The sequence below is a fragment of the Phyllostomus discolor genome, chromosome 1, assembly GCF_004126475.2.
Source record: "Phyllostomus discolor isolate MPI-MPIP mPhyDis1 chromosome 1, mPhyDis1.pri.v3, whole genome shotgun sequence".
Taxonomy (NCBI): domain Eukaryota; kingdom Metazoa; phylum Chordata; class Mammalia; order Chiroptera; family Phyllostomidae; genus Phyllostomus; species Phyllostomus discolor.
The window spans coordinates 142,666,493-142,679,422 of record NC_040903.2 but is presented as its reverse complement, the minus strand read 5'-3'; the positions used below and the strand labels follow the sequence as shown (position 1 = coordinate 142,679,422).

Below are 12,930 nucleotides of genomic sequence, written 5' to 3'. Positions count from 1 at the left end.
GACTCCATCAACCTGGGTAACATGATTGTCCCACCCTGGTGATTACCTAAGGCTGTGCCCCATCCAATTTACTGTTGTGCTTTTCTACAATAGACCATGCTACTAAGACAGAAAGTCAAAGCAACTCTACCTAATACATAGAAACAAACACAGGGAGGCTGCCAAAATGAGGAGACAAAGAAATATGGCCCAAATGAAAGAACAAAACAAAACTCCAGAAAAAGAACTAAAAAAAAAAAAAAAAGGAAATAAGCAATCTATCAGATGCAGAGTTTAAAACACTGGTTATGAGGATGCTCAAGGAACTCTTTGGATACTTCAAGAGCATAAAAAAGACCCAAGCAGAAATGAAGATTACCCTAAGTGAAATAAGTAAAAATTTACAGGGACTCAACAGTGGAGTGGATGAAGCCAAGAATCAAATACATGATTTGGAACATGAGGAAGTAAAAAACATTCAATCAGAATAGCTAGAAGAAAAAAAGTATCCCCCCAAACCAAGGATAGGCTAAAGAGCCTTTGTGACAACTTCAAATGTACCAACATTTGAATTGTAAGGGTGCTGGAAGGAGAAGAAAAAGAGCAAGGAATCGAACACTTATTTGAAAAAATAATGAAAGAATAATGTCTGTTTCCTTCCCTAATTTGGTGAAGGAAACAGACATACAAGTCCAGGAAGCACAGAGAGTCCTAAACAATGGATGCAAAGAAGACCACACTAAGACCCATTGTAATTAAAATGCCAAAGGTTAACTATAGAGAGAGAATCTTAAAAGCAAGAGAAAAGCAGATAGGTATCTACAAAAGGGTTCCTATACGACTGTTAGCTGATTTCTTATAAGATACTTTGTAGGCTAGAAGGGATTGGCAAGAAGTATTCCAAGTGATGAAAAGCAAGGATCTACACCCTAGATTACTCTATCTAGCAAAAGTATCACTTAGAATGAAAAGACAGATAAAGTGCTTCCCAGACAAGGTAAAGCTAAAGATGTTCATCATCACCAAGCCATTATTATATGAAATGTTAAAGGGACTTATTTAAAAGAAAGAAGAAAAGAACAACTATGAATATTAAAATGGCAATAAATTCACAACTATCAGCAACTGAATCTAAAAATCAAACTAAGCAAACAACCAGAACAGAAACAGACTCATAGATATAGAGATCATTTGGAGGGTTATCAGCTGGGAGGGGGGGAATGGAAGAATAGGTGAAAAGGCACAGGGATTAAGAAGCACAATTGGTAGTTACAGAATAGACAGGGGGATGTTAAGAATAGTATAGGAAATAGAGTAGCCAAATAACTTATATGAATGATTCATGGGCATGAACTAAGGGGGGGGATTGCTGGAGGGAATGGGGGTACAGGGTGGAGGGGGGCAAGGGGAAAGAAATTGGGACAACTGTAATAGCATAATCAATAAAATACATTAAAAATATAGTAAAATCAGCCGGATAAGAAAGAAAGGAGAAGTCACTGAATAATAAGATTTAGATGTTAATTAGAAATGAGATAACCAAAGAACTTAGGGGGACTAAAACCCAACTTAGCAAAACCCCAACCTTTCATTTCATTGTAACATTAATGTAACTCAGTGAGTTATCACAGAGTGAACATATTCATATAAGCATGAGCCCAGTCAGTACCAGCCCTCCAGAAGCCTCCCATTCCCCAAGTTATGCACCTCCTCCAGCTCCTGCCCCTTCCTTTCTCACCAAAGGTAATGCTATCTTGGCTTTTAACACCATAGGTTAGTTTTGTCTGCTTCTTAACTTTATATAAAGGGACTGACACAATAGGTCTTTTTTAAAGTATGACTTTTTTCTCCTCTCAACATTATGCTTCTGAGACTCATCCATATTATTCTATTTTTATTGAGGGTAGTATTCTATGTGGTGTTACCATACCAAAAAGGTTGTTTTCATTCTACTCTTGATGTACTTTTGGGTTGTTTCCAAATATCAGGTTGTTACGAGCATTCTTTTCATGCTTTACAATGCAGATATTTCTTTTGGGTGTATTCCTAGGAGTGGAATTGATAGATCATAGGACATGTGCATTTTCAGTGTCTCATAATGGTTGCATCAGTTTATACTCCCTCCTATCATGTGTGAGAGTTTCTGTCACTTGCCTGGCCAGTATTTGATATTATCAACCATTTTTTAAAAAAAGTCATTCTGATGAGTGTGTAATGGTATTGTATTGTGGTTTTTGCATTTTCCTGATTACTAATGATGTTGGGTAGCTTTCATGTTTATTGGACATTTGGATATCTTATTTTGTGGATTTCCTATTCAAATCTGTTGTCTATTTTTTATTGGGTTGTCTGATTTTTTCCCTTGTTGATTGATAGGCATTATTTATAAACTCTGCATAAACCCTTTGTTGGTATATGTGATACAAGGATCTTCCCCCACTCTGTGGCTTGCCTTTTCACTCTCTTAAAGATGTATTTTGATGACCAGAAGTCCTTCTTGTAGTCCAATTTGTCAAATCATTTTTCCTTTAAGACAGTAGTTCTCAAATGGGGTTGTGTTGCTTCCCCAGGTAGGGTTATACGATTAAATATGTGACACCTAGTTAAATACAAATACCAGATGAATAATGAAAAAAATATTTAATCCTTACCTGAGGACATTTTATTTTTCTTGCTTTTGGAGAGAGAGGGAGGGGAAGAGGAAGGGAGAGAGAGAAACATTCATTGGTTGCCTCCTGTATGCACACGGACTAGGAGGGTTGAATCCTCAACCTAGGTATGTGCACTGACTGGGAACTGAACCCACAACCTTTGGTTATGGAATGATGCTCCAACCAACTAACCCACAACTTTTGGGTTATGAGACAATGCTCCAACTGAGCCAATCAACTAGCCAGAGTGAAAAAGTTTTTAATATAAGCGTTTTCCAGGTAATAATTGGGACACACTTAGACTATTTTTTGTTGTTATCTTAGATTTAAGTTCTGTTCCCCCCCAACACCTAATTTTGGCAATTGGACCTCCAGGGGACATTTGCCAACAATGTCTTGGAGACATTTTTGGTTGTCAAAATTCGGATGGTGGTAGTTGTGCTATTGGCATCTAGTGGGTAAAGGCCAGGGATGTTGTTAAACATTCTACCATGTCCAGGACACTCCTCCACAGCAAAAGTTTATCCAGTTCCAAGTGTCAATAGTGTAAGGTTGAGAAACTTGCTTTAAGGTTAGTGCTTTTTGTGTGCTTTGAGGAAATCTTTCTAAACCCTAAGGGAATAAAGGTACTCTCCCATCACATCATCTACAAGTTTTACTGTTTTACCTTTCATGTGTGGATCACATGGAATTGATTTTTGTGGCTTTGTGAGATATGGGTCAAATTTCATCTTTCCCCATGAATATTCACTTGGCCTACCAACATGTGCCGAAATGACTTCTCACTGCTCTGCAGTCCCTCCAAAAGCTGAGTGCCTGTGGATGAATGTGCCTGTTTCTGGACTTTATGCTGTTTCACTGCTCTAATTGATTGCCTTGCATTAACATCACATTGTATTCCTGGAAGCATCAACAGAGGAGTGAAGCAGCAAAACAGGCAAGGAAAGAAGGAAAGAGAATACCGGGTGTGTTAATGAACAGATTGCTTCTGTGGACGACTGGAGCTTCATCTTGCATGAGATTGTTGGGAGATGGTGACAGACATGTCTCAGAGTTGCCCCACCAGGACAGTATTTATTAACCAGTTCCCCTCTGTCATGGGTTGAGGTCACTTTAGAGCCCATTTCTGGTTTGCTGTGCACTGGCTAAGGATGCTCCTGCAACCAGAGAAAGCTCTTAGGGAGAGAAGTATGGATGCTTGGAGGAAAAAGCCTTCTGGATAGGCTCACTTCAGTGAGCAGCAATGGACTGTGGGTAGGATACTAACAGTATCAGCTACCCTCCTGCCTCTGCAATGGTCTGACCCACTCATGCCCTACAGTCAGTTTATTTCTTCTGGCCACTGATCCTCCAAGGTAGTGATCATTTCAGATTACAACAACAGCAACAAAACATGTATATAAATAGATATATAGATAGAGATGCAGGCAGGCTGGCAATTCAGGTAAGGGTGATGTTGCAGTCTTATTCAAATTCCATAGGGCAGCAGGCTGGAAACTCAGGCAAGGTTTCTGTGCTGCAGTTTTGAAGAATTTCTTCTACTTTAGGAAACTTCAGGCTTTCCTCTTAAGGTCTTCAACAGATAGGATGAGGCCCACCTGCATTGTGGAGGTTTACTCAAAGTCTACCAATTTAAATGTTAATCACATTAAAATGCCTTTATGGGGACAGCTGTAGTCCCTGTCATTGCCATTGGTCCTGGGGTCATTATTAATAGTTGTTATCTTTCTCCTCGAGTACCTGTCTCCTCCCAGCTTCCCACCCCCCATTCTGCCCCTTGGTAAGCATGTCTGTTGGTTTAGGCTGCTACCCTATTAGGTTTCAAAGATCTGACATGCAGAACATCAGCAGCAATTGGGGCTGTAGCTGGTGAAGTGTTGGTAGTGCATTGTCATTGCTATGGTACATCTGGCTTTCCAGGACACCACCCCCTGTATGCTTTACATCTTTGAGGGTGCTGCTAAACTAAGCCATTTCACCTAAGATGTTGCATTGCTTCTGAGTTCCCATTTTGGACAGAGGTTTTGAAGCACCTACATGGGCTTTTCTACCAAAATAGACCTAACTTTATAAATCAGAGAATCATTATGAGAGTCTGTTAGCCTCTACCTACTGTATATACATTCCAAGTATGCACAAATCCTCCACTGAACTTTCCTAAATTCTCCTGTGTGATTGTGCCATCTGTCACTGTTGGGAACTGACAGACAGACTCTTTGAGGATGAAGGCTCAAAGGACAGGTTGACACAATTGTTTCACAGTCCAGAGGTGGGGTTGGCAATGGAAAATTTGCAGTTGGTTGTGGTGCACGTTTCAGAACCATCAGGCCCAGCAAAGATAAGCTCATGTGCTAGATGAAAATCAGAGATTTTCATCAGGAACAGCACCATGAAAATAAAGATCTTAGCTTCCTGGCTATCCTTGCCCAATGATGCAACTACTGATGAGGAAACTAACCCAAAGTAATGCAGCCAACTCCTCTTCTGGGGAGTCAGGTGTCTGATAGCCCTAAAGCCATGTTATAGAACTCAAACCAAACACTTTAAACACTTCAACTATCCAAATAAATTGAAAAGTACTGAAAGATTGAGTAAGGACAGAAGACTTTCATGATTTAATCAAAAACATAGACTCAGTAAATAATGGTCTTAACCACAAAGCACACAATCTGGGCAGAGATCTACTAGCTTCTCCTTGATCCCTCTCTGGCCTGGGGGACTGAGGTGGGATGTGCAGTCATGGATTATTTTACAGTGAGAAGAGGAAATGTCCAGGGTCTTCCCAGGAAAAACAAGCCTACCTTAGAGCCCCCATCCTGACACAGATCACCCCTGTCATTAAGTGCACGGCTCTGTGTTTTGGCATGTAGTCAGTACTCTGTGTTTTGACTTGAGCAGTGTTAGCTTCTGTCTCTTTCCCTTAGCTTAGGGGACTAGCTGGGTCAGTGTGCGTGCTGGGCAGGCCTGGGACGGTGCCCTTCCCATGGATTGGGTGAAGCCTCTTGTGCTGAGAGATGAACCTCATGCAAATTCTTGCCTTTGGTAATTAACACCAGCTAGCTGGGAGCAAGCAATAGGCAACAACCCCAGGATCTCAGAGTCAAATTTCTCCTGCTGCATGCTCTTGTCTTGCCTGACTGTGGACCCATATGGAGCTTATTTGATGGGAGGAGGGGTGTCACTGCCACAGGCTGAGTTAGGGCATTGGGCCCTGGGTGGCGAGGTTCAGCAGTGTCCAGTTTGGAGTCCCCTTATAGCTGCTACCATGGGTGGTTCCCCCAGCCCTGGGTCTGGAGGGTCATGGGCCTCTCCTGTACTTTCTGTCCTGGGGATCTGGGTCCTACGTGCTCTGGTTCCACATCTTTCTGGGAAGGTCCTTCTGCTTTATGTGCTCTCTATGTTTTTTTTTCCCTATGCGTACACAAAATATACATTTACAAAAATTGAGATTCTATTATAGGGAGGTTTTGATATAGCTTTTAAAAAGCATTATATTATATGGACTTTCCCAACATTATTAAATGTTTTTGAGAATAAATTTTTGGCCTGGCTGGTGTAGCTCAGTGGATTGAGTGCAGGCCTGTGAACCAAAGGGCTGCCTGTTCACATATCTGGGTTGCAGGCCAGCTCCCCAGTAGGGGGCGCGCTAGAGGCAATCACACACTGATGTTTCTCTACCTCTGTCCTTCCCCTCTCTCTAAAAATAAATAAATAAAATCTTTAAAAATTTTTAAATGAATTCAAAATATTCAATTATATGAACTGACCATTTAAACATGTTCCATGGCTCGAATTTCTTTTTCTTCTTTTATTCTTAAGTATGGTTTAATGCTCTTCTCCATTTCTGTACATCACAACACTAAGAATTCGCTGCTTAGGATCGCTCTGTAGAGCCTACAGAGAATGCAGAGGCTATGGTTTTTACCCCCTTGTATTGATGTGTTTGTAGAATTTCACTTTTTTTTTTTATTACTAAGAATACTAGGGTTAAACTCTTTATTCATGACTCTTTGGTATATCTCTGATTATTTCTTAAAGGGGAATTCCTAGAAAGAGTTCACTTGATGGAAGGGATTCACCGTACCTTCAGAGGTGAGAAGTGCTATCAGCTGCAGGCTCCTGTTGTGTCTGTCCCTGTCCTGCACTGTTTTCTCTCCTCCAGCCAGTCCCTTAGCTGGCAACAGTTTGTGCTGAGTAGGCTCTACACTTTTGTCTTTCTGCTGGTTTGGGTGTAGCCCTGTGTGACAGGGTATTGCTTGTGTGGAACTTGTGATGATACCTTCTCTTATCTGTTCCAGGTATCTGCTTTGCAGCAACAAATGAGAGATAATCTACATCTCAGATTAAAGCTCCACAGATAGTACATCTTTTCTTACTGAGGTGGACTTCAAGGAGGACCCTATATGGTACTGACTGCCTTTTCTATATCATGTATCTAAACCAGTGGTTCTCAACTGAGGGTGATTCCTGCCCTCCTCACCTCCCTAACCCCTCACCCCCTGGAGGACATTTAGCAATGCCTGGAGACATTTTTGGTTGTCACAATATGATGGTGGAGGGGGTTGCTACTGGAATCAAGTAGAATGAGATCAGGGATGCTGTAAATATTGTACACCTATTTACTTTGTTTAAAAAGTTTTTATTTATTCATTTTTTTAGAGAGAGGGAAAGGGAGAGAGTAAAAGAGGGAGAGAAACATCGATGTGAGAGAGAAACACTGATTGGTTGCTGCTCATACATGCCCCCTACTGGGGACTGAACTGCAACCCAGGCATGTGCCCCAATCGGGAATTGAACAGGTGGCCCTTTGCTTTGCGGAGTTGTGCCCAACCAGCTGAGCCACACCAGTCAGGGCAATATTGTATACCTTGTTTGAAATTAAAATGTTCTTAGTGATTTCTGAATATTACTAAAGATAAATCTTAGTATAGGGTTGATAATCAAGACAAGAAAGGATCTGGTGTAATTTCTTGTTTAAGTTGGAAATATGGATACTGCCTCTTAGGGAATCCCTTTCTCTTTTTTCTTTACCTATTATTTTCTTTGTCTCTCGGCCTTTCTCTTACACACCTGTATGTCCACCTCTTTCAAAGCTTGTAGGCTGCCTGGGCCGGGCACCAGGTTGCTATGTGCAGGGAGAAGAGAACATTAGAGAGAGTAGACACACACTCACTGGAAGTTGAGTCTTTATTGGGTTTACTGAGAGTTTTGTAGCATAGAGGAATCCTCTTGAGGATTAGGGGTGTGGCAGGACTTTCGCAGTGATCAAAGGCAGCTCCTTGGTTTTTGATTGCATCAGAGAACCTGCTCAGGTCCTGTTAAGATTTCATCTTGGGCTGGCCCAAGCTCCAGGGTTAATTCTCCTTCAGGACCTTATTGATCCAGGGCCGGTAATGGGAGATCCGGGTGAAGACAGCAGGGGGCTTTGCATTCCACTGTCCATAGGAGACAACGCCCTGGGCCACTCCAGCACACAGAAGAGGGCCCCTGAGTCTCCCTGGGTTGGGTGGGGTTGTAGGGGGGCAGAGAGAGAGAGAGAGAGAGAGAAGAAGGTGAGCCAGGGAAGTCATCCATTCCTGCCTATGGGTTCCAACTCAGTCACAGTCAGACCTAGGGTTAGACCCACGAGCCCTGGCTCCTCATGGGGTTATACGTCTTGGTCTGATACCCCTTCTTGTTATCCGTGTCCTGTTTAGCAGACTGAGAGGGACGGTTAGATACTGCACAGGGCCATGGGAGAATGGATCCACAGAGGGACAATTCCAGTGCCCTCAGTTCATTGATCTCAAACCCAGCCACTGGCTGACAATTTTTTAACCCTGTCTCATTCCAGAAGATGTCTGGACCTTGAAAAGTGATTTGTGGAGAAGAACCCTTGTCTAAGGATTACCTTAAATACAGATTTTCTCTTTTGGGGATTGCCCACACACAGTTGAAGATTGGGGTCAAAAGAGTGGAAGTGTCTGCAGGCCTTGGTATCCATAAGTCTCAGCTTCACCTCTTGCAGAGTGTCAGAGCCCGATTCCCCCACTTCTGTTATTCCCCAGCCAGCTGCCCGGCACACTCTTCCAGGTGGGACAGAGTTGAACTGGGGTGGAAGGGGTAGTGTTCCCACGGCCAGGGTCAGGTTGGCTTTCTCATTCAACTGTGAAGGGAATGAGGGGCTGTCAATGCTAGAAATGGGTTAGGATGCTGTTGGAAGCAATCAGGGAGGGAGAGTGCACGTTGTTTTGTATTGGAGTCACGTCTGGAGAGGGGAGTTGTGCGGGGGGTGGGGGGAAGTTGTAGTCCAGCAGCAGGCCAGGAAAGTTTCAGGGCAATGAAGACCTGAAGGAGAAGCCTAGGAGTACAGGAAGTAAAGAAGGAGAAGAAAGATATTTTCACCTTTAGTAACATGATGTCATGAAGAATAAGAGTGTTGTCATATTTTGGATGAGGGAATTGTTTTATGACCTCAAGCTTCTGCCATGTGTCTTCTTTCTCCATTATGTTATGGGCTCCAAGGGTGACCGTTATAGACCTGTTATGAGAAAGAGGAAGGTCAAGGAGAAGCAGTGGTGGTTTGGGGTTTCTCCTGGCATGTACCTATCTGAGAGAAGGGGACTGGAGTCTCTCAGTAGGTAACAAGACTCTATCTACTCCCCTTTTCCTGTGCCACTGTGGTATTTGTAGGGCTGAGGTTTTACTCGGGGAAGGCTTTTCCCAGGGATAAGAGACAATTTCCAAGACTTGCAGGAAGTGCTGGGGACTGAGCAGGCCATGGAGGACCCAGGGGACAGGGTTAGCACTTCCTAAATCAGGGAGCCCTTTTGAGAGCCAGCCCTCTGCAGCAAGAGACATCAGAGAAAAGGAAGAGGTGGTGGAGTCTCAGATGGGCTCTGTTTCCTGCCTCCCAGGGAAAGGCTAGGTCAGGTACCTGAGAACTAAGGGCCTGTGTTTTGGGAATGAGCATAGAGGAAGTGGTTCAGAGAACTGGGTGGGGCCCTGAGAAGTGGTGGAGAATCTTATGTGTTGGGGTTGGGGAGAGTTACTTTTGGGGGAGGGTTATTTGGTTGGCATCTCCTATTATTTTGTAGGAGAGCTGAGTGTCTAGTGACTAAGGCTCAGGGCATCCATTCAGTTAACAAGAACAATTTCCTTAGCCCAACTCTTGCCTCTCCTTAAAGGGACCCGGGCCCATGAGCCCCTCCTCAGGCACCCCCTGTGGGTGAGTCTCTGGTTGCTACCCTGGATATTTGGAGAGAAAGAGGACCCTGTTGTCTCACCTTCCTGCACAGTGAGCAGCCGTCAGCACAAAGTTCCGTCTTATCAGGAAACCACCACAATGCACTACTTTATCCTGGGCAATGACAATTTCCAGGTGGGCCATGTAGGGGCGAGAGTGAGGCTTGCACTCTGTGCCCCCAATGATCTCCCCTGGAAGAGAGAACCACAAGGCCTGAACACAGGCATTGGTACCCACTCCAGAGAATGCACAAGTTGGGTTAAAGTTGAGAGTGTGTTTCATAAATCTCACCCTCACCCTGTATTCTGCCCATCTTCCCTCTCAGATGTCTCTAGTGTCTGTTTTCCCTAGGTACAGTCTTCTACATAAATTCTCATCCCTTCCTTTAGACATGATAGCCAACCAGCCTCAGATGCTGTTCAGGCATTTTCCCCCTCAGATTTCCCCCACTCCCATTCTGCCCCTGCCTCAGCCCTCCTGTCACCATGCAGGACAAACTCTTGAGGTTGCTGTCTTGATTTTCTCCACAGCCCATGAACTGTGTCACAAAAGGACCAAATTCTAAGTTAATGTATAGCTCCAAAGCTCAGAGGATGAAGAGAATATAAGACTTTATACACATGTTCACACATGTTAGAGAAGAAACCCCTTTTCCTCCCAACTGCTCTGGGCTTTTCCCCAATCAATGTGGGGGTTCCTTGTTCCTGGGAACTACCACAGGCTACAGAGATGCTGTGGGTGCATTCCAAGGGGAAGCTTTACTCTGGACTCTTGAAGAGAGAACCTGCTCTTCTCCTGTTTGGGAGTCATCTATATTCAGACAAAACTTTGTTTTAGGAGCTGATCCTGGAGCTCACAGAGGGAAGAACCCCGAGACTCACCAGCTTCAGATCTGGAACATAGGAGAAAGAACAGCAGGGGAAGAGGAAGATGGCCCATCTTCTCAGAGAGGCTGCCCATGGCAGGTGCTGCTTCTGTCTTTCAGTCTTGAGTTTTATAACTCCCAGCAAGGAAGAAAAGGGCAGGGCTGGTAACTACAGGAACTGGGTGGTCAGGTTTTTTTAAAAATTATTTTTTCCCCTCTTGTTCTAAGCTGTCTGTCTTTTTGATCAGAAAAGACAGCCCTGACTGGTGTGGCTCAGTGGGTTGGGCATTGTCCCATAATCCGAAAGTTTGCGGTTTGATTCCTGGCAACTGCCTGGGTTGCAGGACAGGTCCCCAGTATGGGGCATGTGAGAGGCAACCAGTCAATGCTTCTCTCACACATTGATGTTTCTCTCCTTCCCTTCCCCTCTCTCTCTCTCTCTCAAAAAAAAAAAAAAAAAAAAAAAAAAAGAAAGAAAGAAAGAAAGAAATTCCCCCAGAGTTGCCCTTTGTTTTGTTAGAGGTGAAGTTGAGGCCTGAACTCTGAAGTGCTGGCTTCCAGGATGAACTCGGCACTGTGGTGCCTTACCTGGAGTGGGGGGTGAGTGAAGGGGATCATGTCTTTCCCAGTTAGAGCAGTTTGTTAGAGGCCCCATCAGAAACATGGGTGGGGGAGATTTGTTACACTGAGCATTCATATGCACTTTTATGGCTATAGCCCATAGTAGGAAATAAATTTTGCAAAAACACTCAATGCCATATATATGTTATATGTGAGTACATGAGCACAAATGTATACACATACAAATGAGTCAAAATTTCAGGAAACAATATTTATCCTTATCAGGTACAGTGCCCTCTCTTAGTTTCCATTCCATTCCATTCCATGTTAAAATATGAATACCATCCATTTAAAGGATTATTACCTGTAATTTGAAAAACATTAATCTGGCTCTCTCTTCCTCTGAATCAAATGTTCATTGGCAGAAGAAAAGTGAGATCGAAGGAAAGTAGATCGGGGAAGGGAATATACCCTGTTTTAAGACTTTACACACATTATCACAAGAGAAAATGGCACTAGCATTTAAAAAAGATTTTACTTAATTTTCAAGAGGGGAAGGGAGGGAGAAAAAGGGAGAGAAACATCAGTGTGTGGTTGCCTCTCATGCTCCCCCTACTGGGGACCTGGCCCACAACCCAGGCATGTGCCCTGACTGGGAATCAAACTGGTGACCCTTTGGTTTGCAGGCCGGCACTCAGTCCACTAAGCTACATCAGCCAGGGTGGAATTAGCAATTTTGAGAGCCTATGCATATCATTTATTGTTATAACTATGATATATTTTCATCACAATATTGCAAAGTGGGTATTATTATGTGAATTTTATTTATCTGCTATCCAGGCTTATGGTTCAGAATTAGACTTACCTGATTCCAAATTAAGGGCCCTTTCTGCTCTGCCAGTGGTGATGTATAGATGTAGAAAAATGATCACTTCTCGGGGGCTGGGGTTTTCTACTCTCACATCAGGAATCAAAGTTGTTTTTGCTGAAAAAGAATATGTGCACACAGATGTCAGTGTCTGAGGTTTTTTTCCCATAATCACCTTGGGAAATACCATTATGGTGATTTTACAGATGTAGAATTGAGACTCATACACACTAACATGACCAAGATCACACATATAATAACTATCCTAACTGGGTTTCAAGTGCATATCTGTTGTGTTCCGCAGAGTTGGGGAAGCAGGGAGTCTAGTGAAGAGCTGGGGTAACATGGTGGCATGTCATTTCTATTGGAGAGTTATAAGGCATTTAGTTCAGAGATGGGGAAGCACAGGGGCCTTATACCTTCCCAGGTCATTCTATCATGACCTTAGTCTCAGTTTGGGCTTGTAACTGGGGTGATACAATTCTTAGTATGTACTGGCTGAGTTCTCTGTTGCCCTCAGTTCTGACCCTGTCTAGAATAGAATATTTACATATTTTCCTAATGCTTGAGGAGTGTTTGAACTAATTCACTTACACTCTAGAGTTACCAGTTTAAAATACAGAATGCCAAGTGAAATTTGTGTTACAGATGAATAACAAATCATTTTTTAAGTAGAAGTGTGCCCCGATATTGAGTAAGGCATACTTATAATAAAATTGTTGTCTGAAACTCAAACTTACCTGAGAGTCCTGTATTTTTATCTGCTAAAACTAGTAACCAT

At 43.1% G+C, this 12,930-nt stretch overlaps 1 protein-coding gene across 2 annotated transcripts; it reads right to left on the bottom strand.

Annotated features, from left to right (window-relative positions):
- Window positions 1–7,802: 7,802 nt before the first annotated feature.
- On the bottom strand, window positions 7,803–10,839 carry LOC114492443 (chymase-like). Of its 2 annotated transcripts, none has more exons than XM_028506732.2 (5): window positions 10,737–10,839; window positions 9,896–10,046; window positions 9,015–9,150; window positions 8,504–8,775; window positions 7,803–8,117 (listed from the first exon to the last, which is right to left on the bottom strand). In XM_028506732.2, exons 1-5 carry the CDS (start codon window positions 10,813–10,815, stop codon window positions 7,985–7,987), a joined length of 771 nt encoding a protein of 256 aa, XP_028362533.1. In that variant the 5' UTR covers window positions 10,816–10,839; the 3' UTR covers window positions 7,803–7,984. The 2 variants fall into 2 exon arrangements, with proteins under 2 accessions (XP_028362533.1, XP_035885606.1); XM_036029713.1 differs by having other exon boundaries at window positions 7,803–8,127; window positions 8,521–8,775.
- Window positions 10,840–12,930: the final 2,091 nt, after the last annotated feature.